At 35.3% G+C, this 16,101-nt stretch overlaps 1 protein-coding gene across 2 annotated transcripts in view; it reads right to left on the bottom strand.

The window, feature by feature from the left end:
• Window positions 1–1,110: 1,110 nt before the first annotated feature.
• Window positions 1,111–16,101, bottom strand: part of STRN (striatin) — a 127,372-nt gene continuing 112,381 nt past the window's right edge. Inside the window, exons 17-19 of one of the 2 annotated variants that reach the window (XM_030800705.1) lie at window positions 12,636–12,743; window positions 11,352–11,438; window positions 1,111–11,264 (exon numbers count right to left, since the gene is read on the bottom strand). In XM_030800705.1, coding sequence (XP_030656565.1) covers window positions 11,095–11,264; window positions 11,352–11,438; window positions 12,636–12,743 — 365 coding nt within the window. In that variant the 3' untranslated portion in view covers window positions 1,111–11,094. The remainder of the gene's footprint in view (window positions 11,265–11,351; window positions 11,439–12,635; window positions 12,744–16,101) is intronic. The other variant, XM_030800706.1, reaches the window with a different exon arrangement.

Here is a 16,101-nt window from a genome sequence, read left to right as displayed (position 1 = left end):
AGACACTTTCATTTTAGCCTTGTTGGGCCTTGAACAGAGAGCCCAGCTGAGTTTCCTTGGAGTTCTAACCTACAGAACTTTGAATAGATAATTCAGTTATGAGTGCAATCCAGATGACCAAAACATTTGAAAAGATGTCTACATTTATAGTAGTCAAGAAAATGGAAATTAAAATAACACGGAAAAATCACTACATCCACCAGGATTTTTTTCTTTTTTCTATGTATTTTTTAATGTTAAAATAGTTATTGCCATGAGTATTAAGAGAAAAGTGTTTTTATACATTTACTGATGGAAATACAAACTGTTCCGGCCACTTTTGGAAACAATCTGTCAATATTTATTTAAAAATTTAAATATACATATTCGTCAATTCAGCAATCCTACTCCAGGGAATCTATTCCACAGATGTAAAACCATCATGGTGACAAACATACACACAGGAATGTTTATTGTAATAATAAAAAGGAAATAAGAGCTATGATAGAGAAATTCTCATCATATATTGTTAAATGAGAAACGTGAGATGCAGAGAACGTACATGATCCCATTTATTTAAAGCAAACTGCCCACCAAAATATCTTCTCATTAATGTTAGACTGTATGTGTGTACTGAGAAATTTGAGAGACCTTTATACATTTGTAAGGTGCTCATGATACACATATTAGAAAAAGCAAGTGCAGTGTAATATGTAGAATAAAACCCCATATGTAATAATTGGGTATACACATTTGTATGAATAATTAGAAAGATATATATCAGGGAGGTAGGAATGAAGGGGTATGATGGTACCCCTTGAATGAAGGGGTATGATTAGTTTTGCCATTATGCATTTATTGTTAATTTTTTGCGTTTAAATTCATTTGTGTCACTTTCTTAACCTGAAAAACATCAAATCATCCCCCTTCTGTGCTCTATTTTTTTTTTTCCTCTGCACTTATCACTAATATTCCATATATTTCACTTGTTCCCCCACCTGGAATGTGCTGCATCAGGTGAAGTTTTTGTTTACTGCTGACTGCCAGCAACTAGAACTGTCTGGCATATAGCTGGCACTCAAATACTAAGGAAAGTAGTCTTCTGCTACTCTTGATGTTCATTTTAACCTATTTCTCCTAAAACCCTGATGTTCTAGAAGCTATCAGGAGTGCGACAGAACTACATGACCAGAAGTCTGTATTCAGAGAGCGAACAATAGTTATTTGCTGGATGCTTATTTTATTAGGTGTTTTACATCCATTATCTCAAATCAACCTAATTAGGCAGATCTATTATCCCCATTTCATAGATGAGAAGCCAATTTAGAAGAGTTGGCTTGTCTAAAATCTAACAGACAATAAATGTCCTATGTCCAGGCCAAATTCCTGCTTTTTCTTCCGTGTTGAACTGATCTTAAAGGAATCATGTTTTTAGTAATTTTAATGACAGATAGTTCTTATATGGCATATGTTTAATGTTGAGATTATTCATTGAGTATTTCGTAATTTCCTGATGATTCTTTTAATGATTTAAATTCATTTGAATATTAAATATAAATAGTTGGTCTCTAACTTGTTGACTATTTTATTCCTAAAACAATTGCACTGTTCAGCTAAAGCCCTGGGCCCTGCTGGAGTGCTGTCAGAAAACCAAAGACAGAGATGTTCCTAAGAGAGTTAATAAACATTGGTATAATTACTATAAAATCTTCAAGACAAAAACCAGCCTGAGAGCATCCTGAGGAACTTTGTCCCAGAGTTTTCCTCTCCAAAGAAAGCTCCCCAGAGGGATGCCTTTCCTGACAAGATTCCACTGGGAGGTTCGTTCCTTTTTCTCCTGGACAAAAGCAGTCAGTAGGGCCATCTGTAGGTTGCAAGGAAAGAGTGTGGAAGTGGACCTGTTCTGAGCCCAGGATAATCAAGGCAGGCTCAGGTTCCAGGCTAGAAAAGCTCCCTTTCAACTGATCAAAGGCTAGTGGGGAATAGGGGATGAGCAGAGGAGATATGGGGGTGCGGGGATAGATGGGAGGTCATCAACATGGTTTAGGGACACCTCCCTGTCCCCAACATGCTCTGTTCAGTTTTCATGCAGGCAGGACTGGAACTGTGCAGTATAAAGAGGTTGCTACTCAGGCATTTTGTTGCCACCTGTGAGGTAAAGTCCAAATTCCTCCCCAGTCAAGGTGCAGACCTCGATCTCAGGATAAGCTCCACAGAACCAAATGCATTTGAGCATCAACTGTCAGAGATTTTTTTTTTTTTTTTTTGGTCTTTGATGATTTGGATAATTTAGATTTTGAAATGGGTTCTCTGATTATGCAGCCAACAAGTATTTACAGGGTACCTTTTATATGGCAAGGCACCAGGCACAGTGCTAAGACGAACATAAGAAAAACCAACATGGTCTGTGCCTTAGGGAGCTTATATAGACAGAAGCAAACAAATAATCATTAACCTTTATTTTTGTAGGTGACAAAGGAGCAATGCATAATATGCAAAATCTGGGTTAAGGGAGAGAATCAAGATATTCGGAAAAAAAATCTCACTACCTGCTCCTCATGCCTCAAAAAAAATCCAGAAGATTTTGAAATGCAGGAGATAAACATCACGTATTCCTTATTAATTTTTGTATTCCAAAAATAATTTCTGAAAATCACAGGAAATAAAACTTTTGTGTATTAGCAGAGGCAAGCTATATTATCAATTGGACACCTCAGGGGCACAAAATTGCCTGGAACTACAACCTTCAAGTTCAAAATTTCTACCTCCAGAAAGCAATGATGTTTCTAAAGATTCTCTTATTTTTTCATTGTAATTAGTAGATGTGTATTCCTAAGTATTCTACAGCAATGAGAAGTAAGGAGCATAGTCTTTTTTTTTTTTTTTTTAATCAAATCGATTCTGACAAAAGGAGTTTATTTGTCTTGCTTGTTAAAAGGCTGACCAAAAAGAAAGTCTGAATGTTTCAGAGTTGGGAGAAAGCCTGATTCATTCTGACCCTGATATAGACAAGGAAACTGAACAAATACCAGGCAGCAAAATACTGAGACATTTACCACATAAGAAAGCATTCTTACACAGCAGTTGAGTACTGGAAAGGTTGTAGGGGAGTGTATTATTCACAAACAACTGTCAAAAGATATGAGACCACTGAGTTTTTCTTTTTCTAAAAATCATACTGAGTGATATTATTCTATCAAGAGGATATTCTGAAATACGTGGGCTATAGAAAAAGATGTAAGTAGATTTAAAAAATGTTTTTAAAAGCATAGTCAAAACCATTCCAAAGAGAACTCACTCTGTAAAAACGATTCTCATATTTTTTCATGAGATTATCACTTGGCTACTTTAGGATATTTCTTACATGCCTGGTCTTCATCCTGACATATGCAGATGACACAAAATACTTGGGCTTATGTTTTCACAGCTTCTTAAAATATAATGAAAACTATTCCCTCTTACACTTTGCCAGGGGGCTCTAGGATACTTTTGATATATTTCCTAAAAATGTTTAATTTAGATAACAATGACAAGCCAGAATTGGAACCATTCATTCTTTGAGGTCAGAAGTGGTTATCTTGCCAGCCCACTGAAGTTGAAATGGAAGACAGTGTGGCTCAGGTCACAGGGCCAGTTGCTTCTCCTTTTTGGTAAGGTACTTCTTTCCCCACACTCCCACCCAAGTTATCCAGCACCCAAAATATACTGTTTCTGATAAAATTACTTTTGCTCTAAGTTAATTTTGTTTATGCATGAAAAATTACTGTCTTGGTCCCATTTCCAAAGGGAAGTAGTTGGATGCCACTATACTTTAACATTTCAGCACATATACAAACCACAAGCTGTTTATTTCTACAACTCACGATTAATCTAAGATGTTGCTTTCCATGTGCTTTTTTTCTTAAAGTTTTCAGTTTGGGCATACTTAATTGTGGATGATGGGGTTCCCTACCATTACCCTTAATTTGATGATGTTATTAGAATTTTTAAAAATCTTGTTTGAGGCAATGAATTGGGAACCTGGTACATACACTAGATCTTATGACGGTCAAGAAATTACAGCACATGAATTAATAACACTACAGTACTCCAAGTGCTGTTTAACAGATGTTTTACTGTGGGCTCTCCTTCACATCACTGGGTTAATTATCTAGAGGTACACAGAAAAAGTCAATGTGGAGCTGGCATCTGGACCAGTCTTCATGTAAGGTGAATGGCTAAATTACCAAGGACAAGATACTTTTCTATGAAACAGCTCCTTCCTATCAGTAGGTTATTGCAGACTTTGCTCACCCAAATAATGACTTCCAATCTAACTGAAATCACCATTACCTTTAGTGAAATATCAATTAGGAATAAGGAATGGGTTAGGTTTTGTAGGGTTTGAGTGATAGAAGTGAGTCATTTTATGTTTGGTGGATTTTGAATTGTTTGGTATACAAAACTTACTGAGTTAAAATTTGTGTTTCAGAAAACGGACTCTAATTTTCAGAGTTGCAGAGCCGTATGTCAGTGCTTCCTTAGAGAACTGGAGTGTTTTGGTCATCCTGAGAAGTAACAGGCAGAGGGATGCTCCATGATTATAATGTTTAGGTTAAAAGGTATGCTTGACTCCCCAGGTGTTCTGGGAATATTTTATGTGCCAGGACAATGCTGGGACCCTGCAAAACATCAGTTATCTTGGGAAACCAGAGGTCAGAATACTACCTGGCAATCTTAGGCTGACCCCAGGGGGTTCATGAATAATTTTTGGAGTCTTAATGACCTCCTGAGATAGATTACTCCAAAATTACTCAAGCTAATCATGTCTCAGTTCTCATTAAAAAGATAGAAGAGGTGTTTCCAACACTACTGAAAATGTGTGTACATACCAAAGGATACAATACTCATTAGTATACCAGCATACAGAACACCAAACAATGGTGGATAGTTTCAAGGATACCAGAAGAGATGCCTTTTAAATTTCATATTGTATTGTGGATCCAGATTGGAACAAAGAGACTGTGAGTTCTGGGCAGGCCAAAGGCCTTGAAAAATAATGTTGATTTGAAGGGGCAGGGAGTGTGGAAGGTTTGTGTGTGTCTGTTAAGTAGCCAAAGAAAAAATAAAAACATTGTATTTATATATGTGTATAAATTTTAAAAGCCATTTAAGCTGAACATCTGAAAAACATAAAACCTATTCATTAAACATATGTGTCTCTGAAAGTATCACTGACCCAATCCTAGAAGGTATTTTAATTTGGCTTTTCAGAGGCCCAAATTCTCTATAAACTTCTCCTCCTTCCTCACAATCAGTAATTAAGACTGGTTCATTAATTTTGGACTCACATATACTTTGTCTAATATCCTTTTATTTCTCTGCACCCCTCTAAAACTCCTCCCCCAAAAGCCCCAAATCAGACTATGTTAATTTAACTGATTCACTGTAAAGCCACAGCTAGATCCCAAATCTGACAAATATTCCAATTCATGAGACACCTATAGCACGTTATCTATATTTGTACACTTTATTTAAAAACAAATAATACACTTAGAGCCACCAAAGAAGGATATCTTAATTAGCTTATCCATACCCTGAATTTACATAAGAAACTTCTTGCACCACAAAAATTAGCATTTGGATTAATTTACATTAATTGATGTAACTAAAATTTAAAATACCTGAAGATCAAACAATCTGGCCCAGGGCTCACCAGCTGGAGCACTGGGTGTGGAGAGAAAGGGTTATTTAGGAATCTGAATTGATGACACCCTGTGGTCAGCTCTAGTCAACTGAACTTGAGAAAACATAAAGTAACCAGCAGATTTCAATATTAAAAAGAAGTGGTTCCTCCTAAAAACAGGTATTAGATTATAAAGTTGGGATGAGGGTAGGGGATACCTATTAATCTGGGCTGGAAAAAAAGTGTGCGGAGAAGGGGAGTTGTATTGTTTTCTCACAAGAGGCAAACTTCAGCCAAACAATGAAGAGATAGCAGGGAGGGAGATGTGTAGTAGACCAAAGACTTTCTGATTGTTGATAATAACAAATTTAGCAGCTCTCTACAAGTCAATTAAAATACCATTCTCTGAGACATTTTCAGAGAGGAGCTAACTAACACCCACCCAGGGGGGAAAAAATCATTCTGCATTAACAAGGCACTCACTGGTTCACAGCCTGTTAAAAACCCAGGCAGACATTAGAATCTAAATTAAAATGATTTTGAAAATTTGCATCAGAGAGATGACAAGCATGTGGTCCTGGTTAAATTAAATCTAAAGCTTGGATTAGCAAAGATCCAGAAAATTCTGACCCCCTAAGCACCACTTTAGGAATACTGCCAGAATCAATGAGTGGGATCTAGGGATCTGTTTGGCCTAACATTTGGTTTTTTTAAGAATTAAAAAAACAAAACAAAACAAAAACTGAAAGGATCTGTTAAATACTTTGTCAACCTGGCATCCCTTACACTGACATGAAGATCCAGTTGGATGATGGATATTGCCAATTAAAAATTTGTAGTGGCAAAAGTAAAAACGATTCAAATTATTGACGAATGACCTGTCCTTTGTTTTTAAACACAGATACGTTTTCTGGGCCTTTCTCTAAAATGAACTTTAGGGTTTGATACATTTCACAAAAATATACATATTTTTTGTCAGCTACTACTTTGTACAACCTGAATCCCAGTGTCCAACACTTAAAGTACTGCAATTATATAAATTACTAAACAAGTTAACAGTAATGGAGAAGCAATTTCTGAGTAAATAAAATGAATGATTATGTACTTAATAGTCTTGTAGTCACTTTCAAAGAATAAAGTAACCTGAATAAAATTATACTTAGAACTCTTTTTCATGTAAGTTCAATAATTATTTGGCTATTGGTTGAAAACATCACACAGACATACACCAACCAAAGATTCATTATCTCCACTCACTAAAAACATTGATGGTTAATTTTAAGCAATTCTTTCAAAGAAAAACAAAATTAATTCTAAGCCTTTCAATCTGATTTGTGACATCTTAATACAATATAACTTAAATGACAAAGCCTGAGAAAAGCACCAACATAGATTTTTTTTAATTGCATCCAACCATCATTTCAGATGTCATAAAGATTTGCTTCAGTTAAAATGGCAGCAATGACAAAGAGGTAGATATGAGAGATGCCATTTAAGTATTTTAAGACTATTCTTAGGTGGAATTTTAACTAGTTCAGGTATTTAACCTAAAAATATTTACTAGTTGAATCTTTACCACATAAGAACTTCATGACATGCTGTTTTGTAAGAGGGAAATATATGAAGTATTAAAAAGTGAGCCTTTAAAAAATTACATTTACTTAGCCAACACTAATGAGATCCCATAATTATGGTGAACAAATAATTTCTCCTTCTACCTGAACTTGACTATAATTAAAGAATACCTATTGTTTTCTCTACCGAAATTTCTAGGAATTCACATTCAAAATTCTTGGAAAGTATATATGGTGCTCAGAAGAGCACAAAGCGCATGAAATGTCCCCTGAAGTCCTAGAAGTTGAGCAGATACATTAAAAAGACATTGATGGTCACAAATCAGGACCTTCACAGATTGGTAAATACACACACACACACACGCATGCATGCATGCGCACACACACACACTAACTCTCTCTCTCTCTCTGTGCCCCCCCTCCCACCCCCTCCCCAAACTCAATCTTCACCCTCACTGTAAGGCTGCATTTTTTTTTTTAAAGGCACCTCTCATTTTCTAGCTATTGCCTTCTTGATGATATTTGTTTTTGTTAAAAAGCCTGAATGTTCAATGGAAATAGTTCAGTACTGAGAATAAAATATTTTTCAATTCACATTTGAATAGCCAGGTTTTCTTACATTCAGATTTTAATACACTAGAACGACAGTCTTTAAAACAAGCATGCTAGCCTATAATGAATATTGTATATACAGTAATTTAAACATTTAGAACTATATATTATACTGCAAAAGCAAACAGCACAACACTCATCATACTCATCATTATCTGCTGTGTATACTACCTCCAAAAATGAAAATACAAAACAGTAAAATGCACCTATGGTTTATATATATATATATATATATATATAGTTTATATATTATATATATTCTTACAATATATATAATATATATTTATAAAATATACATACATTTTAGACATTTTCAAATAAATCTTCATCATTATCTCCAAAAGAAATTTATAGCAAGAATACTGAAGGAATGAAAGTCAGATTAAAAAAAAAATTTCTCACAAAGTTCATCATCAGTGATGCAGCTCAATTTCCCCCCTTTTAGTCATAACTAAAATCATTATAAAAGCGAAATACTTTGCATAACTATTTGTTTAATGGCAAAAGTTGTTAAACTTGTTCAATAGAAAAATACTGAAGGTCATTATATCACTTTTGTTAAAGAATCTGTCTATGGTTTGAGTAGCAAATGAGCTCCATATGACAGTTGACTTTTGAGAAGGGTGCTGCAAGCTCCCAGAGATGTATCCATAGCATATGAAAATAAGGCAGGGATCCAAACCTCCTGCTAATTTTCATACTATTCCAATACATTTCAAACAAAATATTTACAAATGAAGCTCTATGAAAGCATTTCAATGGCTGTTTAAACATTGAATTTGTTCATTCTGTGAATTTTCATTGAATGTTCAACAGGCTAGGGGAAAAGTCAGACACATGTATATGCTACTCTGGTTGGAAGACAGCTTTGGCTCATTTCTAGGCTGAGATCATGCGGTGCTGGTAGAGAAGACTCTCTCTGTAGTCTCCAGTGCCACAGCACTGGCTTTCTAAGGAAATTTCAACAGTTCCATTTGCACTACAGTCTATGTATCTCATGGTTATTTTCCACTCACTGACAGAAAAATTTCAACCATGAAGCATAAAATGAACAGGGGAAGAATGTCTTGGTTTTTAGAATTTCAGCGACATTAATAAAGCAGGTACTGAAGATCTTACAAGGTAATTAAAACAATAACTGGTAAAACAATAGCTTTGTGGTCATCTATCATAAATACACTAAGTAATGGCATCTTCCTTCCTTCCTTCCTGGAAGGAATTTTCCAGTATCCTTCTACAAATGTTAGGTTAGAAACATTCTTTCTTCACTGTGAAGAACCAAAAGAAATTTACTGAACACAATATGTAATTCTGCATCTGCATGGAAATATTAAGTATTCACCTGATAGCTCATGTTTAGGTCAATTCATTTAATTACACAAAGGAGTCTCTTGAGCCTGCTTGTTAACCAAAGCATGAAGATGAAATGAAAAGGTAGCTGTGTTACTACAGCATATCTGTATGAAAATCGGGCAAATTTAGCACAGGTCTTTAGCTTTAAAGAAAATTTGCCTGTATAATGCAGAATTCTAGAGGCAAACAAGATAAATTTTACAGAAATATTGTCAATCATTAGCCACATCACCATCAGAATACTTTTTCAAGGAGTAGATGTACATATCATGAGAAGCATCATTGTTATGACAATGGAAAATGTGGGGAATGGAATATGTAGAAATTGTTTTAATTGGTTAAAATATTTATAGATTTAATATTTTTAAAATCTAAGAGCCTATTTATATATTTTTTGGTGGCAAGTTGGACGTTAATAATTTATTTCCAATTTCTAGATTGGTCTCTGTCATTTGGGACAAAGAAGAGTAAGAGAGACATAACCGCTATAGAAATAAGGTCTGTATGACAGGGGCTAGGTCTAGATAGTGGGGTCCTCAGAATCCCAAAAGCTGACCACATGTAGGTGGGTCACAGGTAAGTTGGGCTGGGAAAGCCTGGCCTTTTAAGGTGTGGATTCCCCCAGAAACAATACTGATACACTACCCATTAAAACATGTATATCTCAATTAAACAATGGGGGAGGAATAGGGAGAGAGAAAGACAGAACTTTTTAGCCAATATTTGGCATTAAACTCTTTCATCCAGGTTTCCAGGAGATTCTTACAGAGATTAATAGAGGACTTCTAGGGTACAAAATATTTGTTTTTATTAGTACTTCTGCAAAAGCAGCTGCGTGAAGTTAACCATACTCTTTGGACTCTTAATAATTATGAACTGTTCTTGGTAGATGTCAGATAACTTGAACGTGACAAAGAAGAAAGAGCACAGACCATCTGAAGCATGATTAGGTGGGTGTTGATAAACGATTATTAGCAAATAAATTCTATCTTTTCAGTCACTGAAAAGTAGGATTTCATTGTATGAAATAATCACTCTGGTAATATAAATGTCACATGAATAAAGTGAATTTTAAAATAGAAATTATTAAAGAGATATGCCCTGTTGACCCTTAAAAATAAACAGAATTTCAAACCCGAGTAAGTTAAATCTGTTAGTAAAAGCAGAATCGATCAACTATTCTTCACAATGGTGAGTGCTTGATAGCTAAACTTTAGAATGATACCAAATCTATTTTCAAAACTGTAATACAATATAGAAATCTGCTTGCAAACTATTTGTTTAGCATTTCTGAATAATAATATATTTAACATATTATTGCATTTTTCTCCCCCTAACAGGTAAAATGCTTTGCCAGGTGCTTTATGTGAACAGCTGAAAGGAGAGCCAAATTAAAAACTCAGTTTAACACTGCCTGGTCATTATATACAAAGGGGTTAATATGGCAGATACGATAAAGATTACTATTTTGACTACTTAATGTGTTTAACAAGATTTCTCAGGGGAGAACTTGGTCTAAGTTTCCCGTTTTCTTCTATTCAGTCCCAGCTATCAAGCTTTTAAATTATCCATTGTAGCATATCCTACTTACTCAACAGGGGCAAGCTAAACTTGTATTCGCTCAGGCCTGCCTAGCGAATTAGAACAACCTCAGAAATAAAGGCGCCTACTGGGGGGAAATTTGAAACAGACCTCAGGCTCACAGATTCAGCTGAGCTTGCAGCAACCTGAACAAACCTTAGTTTTAGAAAACAGTGTATGAATTGCAAAACTATACTTCAACAAATGTTCTCTGTGCTCCTTCAGCAGAACAAAAGGGCAGGATGAGATGATGCTTGCCCTCATCTTCTGTATCTCTTTTGTGCAGTTGATTACTTACAAACAGCTAGAAGGTGAAGATGATGCATTGCGTCATACAAAGACTTTAGCCAGTGCGTCAGCTCCAGCACTGGCTATATAGCATTTGGATGGGTGGAAAGCTACATCATGAATTGATTCTTCAAACTTTTTTCGATGAGCTGTGAATTCTTGGATACACGTCTTACTTTCTAGATTCCATAAACGTATTGAACAGTCATGACCTATATCCAAAATAAAATTAAAAGGAAAAATTACATTAACATGAAAATGGTAAGGACAAATAAATAATCCATACTTGAGGTACTTACTGCCAGACATCAAGTAAAGGCCATTAGGATCAACTGCTAAACTTGTAACAGCTTCTAGGTGGGCTACCATCGAGTGGATCAGTTTGCCTTTGGAAAAAGAGATTGTGACTCCTTATTAATGCCTTTGCTCATCTTCAATATACGCCAGTTACCATGTCATGCTGGTTTCTCCAGTCATCCCTCTCTGTGTGCTTACTGTATTAATAGCTTTTTCCATCAACTACAACAACATGCCTCCCTTTTGCCTCTAATCATGGCAATGATACGGAAAACCAAAAAAGCTCAAATCTTAGATTACACTTTTGTCTTTTAAGCCACAATATGGAAGTCAGTAATTTCTACACACATCCCTTAAGCTACATTTGTTAATTAGAATGTAGACATTATTAATCACCTACTTTGCATTCTTTAGCTACTGGCAAATTATGAGTTGTGGAAACACAGAATTCAAATTCACAGAGAGAAAACAATGAGGCAAGGAAAAAGGGACAGAAAGAAAACATGGCCACAACTTTGGTGGATACAACATACACAAAAAAATTTTAAATATTAAACGATTCATCACCAGCAGCTAAACAGTCAGCAAAAGTCAACATATTAACAAGGCAGACACTTAGGTAAATATGGCAGCTAATATAGGGTGCTTTCCTCCCAGCACAACGCTTCCTAAATTTCCGTTATACTGGGGAAACGTAATAAAATAAAACTTGGGCAAATCTCCATGCACAATTCAAATCAATGAGGACCAACTAGTCAGTTTTATAACACAGAAAAGATTAGTCCATGGAAAAACGAATACAATGACCTGGAGGTTTTCCATCTGCAACATTAAAAAAGGCTATTTGATAACGGAATAATTGAATATTGAATAATGCTATTCAATAATTGAACAATTTTAAACAAAATATAATGACCATATGCCTCTATTTCCAATGTTTCTACTTTTCCCCAATATATAATACTACAATAGATCACAGCAAGATCATTTTTACTGGTATTTGAGTGAACTTTTCCTGGTGTCCCTAGTGATAACCTTGGCTCTAAAGCCTACATACAGCATCTGCTCACTATTAAATAAACCAAAATGATTCTGTATTGTATAATAAAGACTAGTCTTAGCAGATTTGGATAGAGTGAAGAGAAACTGAGCCGGGAGAGTATTTGGGTTTCAGTGCCTATTCTCTGACTACGAAACCACCAACAGACACCAAAATTAGCCTACCTGTGGTAGGGATTTTTTTTTTTTTTTGCTTTAATAAAAATCAATTCTTGATAAATTCTTACCTGTATTGTTATCATAGAATTTGATGTGCCTGTCTTCATGAGCAGTGATGCTGATCGGAAGAGTAGGATGACTGATGACTCTATTTATTTGGCAGGAAGAGTTGGCTGCTAAAAAGAAAAAATTAAAAAGCAACACAATGTAGTCAAAGATATGTTTCACACAAAGGAGAACTGAATTATCAACCTAAGAGACTGAAAAAGTAGGCCGGCCACAGTGGCTCATGCCTGTAATCCCAGCACGTTGGGAGGCCAAGGCGGGTGGATCACGAGGTCAGGAGATCGAGACCATCCTGGTCAACATGGTGAAACCCTGTCTCTATTAAAAATACAAAAATTAGCCAAGTGTGGTGGTGCGTGCCTGTAGTCCCAGCTACTCAGGAGGCTGAGGCAGGAAAATCACTTGAACCCAGGAGGCGGAAGTTGCAGTGAGCCGAGATCGTGCCACTGCATTCCAGCCTAGGTGTCAGAGTGAGACTCTATCTCAAAAAAAGAAAAGAAAAAAGAAAAAGCAATAATGTGACTTTCATTATTTGTCTTTAGTTCATTTATTCTGTGATTGTTTTCAAAATTTCAATGTTAGGAAAGAGAATTGCCTGATAAATCTGGAAATATTTATAAATTACAATTTCCTGCTACATGTGGGTGCCATCTAAGGCTTAGTCTACAGCCACTAACACTGTTCATTCTACAATGTTCTGTGAGATTTTGCTACTTTAAGTTCTATCATCACTTACATGGAGATAATTCTCAAATTTAAATCTCAGCTCTTTTTGCATACAAAGTTCTGTATCACATCGTTATCATCTAAAGATATATATGACAAAGAGGGCTTCTTAATCCTTAAATCCCTTTTTCACTCTTCCTCATCATAATAGAAATGGTCATCATTTGACAGAACCAGGTTTGGAATCCTGAAAGTCAGCATCCTAACTGTATTTTTTGTGTTAGTAAGTTCCAAAGAAACTTCAATTATATACACAACGAGATAGGCAAGCACATATCATTAAGCCTGTATTACAGTGAACACATCAAGGTTCAGAAAAAGTTGTGACTCCTCCACAATCAGGTGACAAAATCAGTACCTATTCTAACTTCTGACTCTCTCCCAACCTGACGGTTCATGCAGATCACACAACTGTCAAAATTGGTTCCTAAATGATCACACATTCTTTCTGAAAGGCTTTTATTAAAAAGAAATCAGTAATTTAAAGCCTCAGTGATTTCTGTTAAGCTTTTTTTAAGAGAAAAGAAAAACTGACATAAAGAAAACACTAATTGAAGGTATGTCAAAGTTTTAAAAATTAAATTATGGTCCAAGGAGAGGAAGGGATGTCCTTGTAAAATATATTACTGGAACAACTCTCAAAATTTGAATATAAATAGTAACTCAGATAATAGTATTGTGTCAATGTTAAGTTTCCTGATTTTGATCATTGTAATACACTACATCAGAGAATGTCCTTGTTCTTAGAATTATACGCTAAAGGATCTAGGAGAATAGCAGCATGATGTCTCTCATATGGTTCAGAATTAAAACTTATACACACATATAGAGTGAAAAAGCAAATGTGACAAAACGTTAAAAACTGCTAAATATGTGTGAAGGGTAGCCAGGACTTCTCATACTATTTTTGTACCTTTTCTGCAAGTTTAAAATTATTTCAAAATAAAGAGTTTAAAAAATTTTTTGAACCCTAGAATAGGTATTACAAGTTTATATTCACATAACAGAAAATACAGCTAAAAATAGTCTAATCTTGCAGGATTTTCATGTGGCTCCTAGAAATATAACATCTTAAAAACTGAAGACAGTCTTTTCCCAGTGCTAGTGGCAGGTAATTACCCAGCCTGTTATTTAAATATAAAATGTGGCTGGGCATGGTGGCTCACGCCTGTAATCACAGCACTTTAGGATGCCAAGGCAGGTGGATCACTTGAGGTCAGGAGTTCGAGACCAGCCTGGCCAATATGGTGAAACTCTGTCTCTACGAAAAATACAAAAATGAACCAGATATGGTGGCACACGCCTGTGGTCCCAGCTACTCGGGAGGCTGAGGCAGGAGAATCGCTTGAGCTCAGGAGGTGGAGGTTGCAGTGAGCTGAGATCGCACCATTGCACTCTAGCCTGGGCAACAGAGTGAGACTCCGTTTCAAAAAATATATATATATAAAACAAAAACTCACTTGACCATGTGGAATAAGTTCTTAGTCAGTTACACCTGATTTAGATCCTAAACAAAGAGATGTTTATTTACAAAATTCAGACTAAGCATTATTTCCTCCACAGATAATACTCCATTGAGCAATACCCGTTGTAAAGTCCAGCAAGAGAAAAACAGTAACAACAAAAAAAGAAATACTTTAAGTGAAGTATTCCATATATTCTGAGAGAGACGTTTTAGAGAATAGCCTCAATTGCTTTGAGAGCTAGAAAATAAATATGATTGAAATCAAATCATGGAAACAGGCAAAAGAAACTTCTTATTTGGTAATACTTTTAAGGAAGCTTCTCCACTTGATGATAAATCAGAGAAGTAGGCAGAATGCAAAGAATACTACTCATACCTGGCTTGTGATGTATCTGCTTCAACTACCTCTGACTTTACCACAGTCAAATCACCACTGACATCAATGAGAAGAAGGGTAATTTATTCCTATTCTAACAAACATCCTTCATCACTTTAAACTCTATATAAAACTCACTTTCACCTTGAAGCTTGTTTGGTCCTTTCATTTTTTTTAAAAAAATGCTAAATTCCAAAACAGAACAACACAATCAATTATAAATAACAAGGGGTAGTTCACAGTAAAACACAGTAAGAGACTAAGTTTGCTTTATACAACTTTAAAAGTAAAAAACATAGTTTAGAAAATGTCAGGACATATTACAACTCAAAACAATGATCATTTATTCCAGTAATGTTGCCTTTGTTAAAAACATTCTTGGAAGTTTTCTCAAGATGTTTCCAGTGTCAGGTAAAAAGTCCTATTAATTTAGGGTCACATCTCTTGGGGGAAAATGTGGACTCACTCGCCTAGTTCTCTTTATCCATCTTATCTACCAGACTTGACATCTTATTAACCTGCAGTCATTAAAAAGCACTATTTCCACTCAGGATGTTCACGAATTGGCCATATAATCTCTGAAGGTTAATTACAAAAATGTTCTCATCCTTTCTAATTTCATATTAGTTTTTTATTTTGCTACTGTAGCTTTGGGTCATATATTTAAATATGATTTTAAATTTATTGAGAGTCTAAAACCTGTAATTTCTTGCTGAAAAAAATTCTCCTTTTCCAATTCTATCATCTGAGTTTTTATTTTCCTGTCTCTCTCGTTTACATCCAAGTAGCTCAAAGTTCTATTCATGCTTACTTCTCCAAACAAGTCTCAGCATATCAGCAGAAAACAATGAACAACAGGTTAGGAAGGGAAAATGATGAAAACCACAATGGAATAAAGAAA

The sequence above is a fragment of the Nomascus leucogenys genome, chromosome 19 (genome assembly GCF_006542625.1).
Source record: "Nomascus leucogenys isolate Asia chromosome 19, Asia_NLE_v1, whole genome shotgun sequence".
In the NCBI taxonomy this organism is placed as follows: Eukaryota; Metazoa; Chordata; class Mammalia; order Primates; family Hylobatidae; genus Nomascus; species Nomascus leucogenys.
This window is presented reverse-complemented; position numbering and strand designations above follow the sequence as displayed.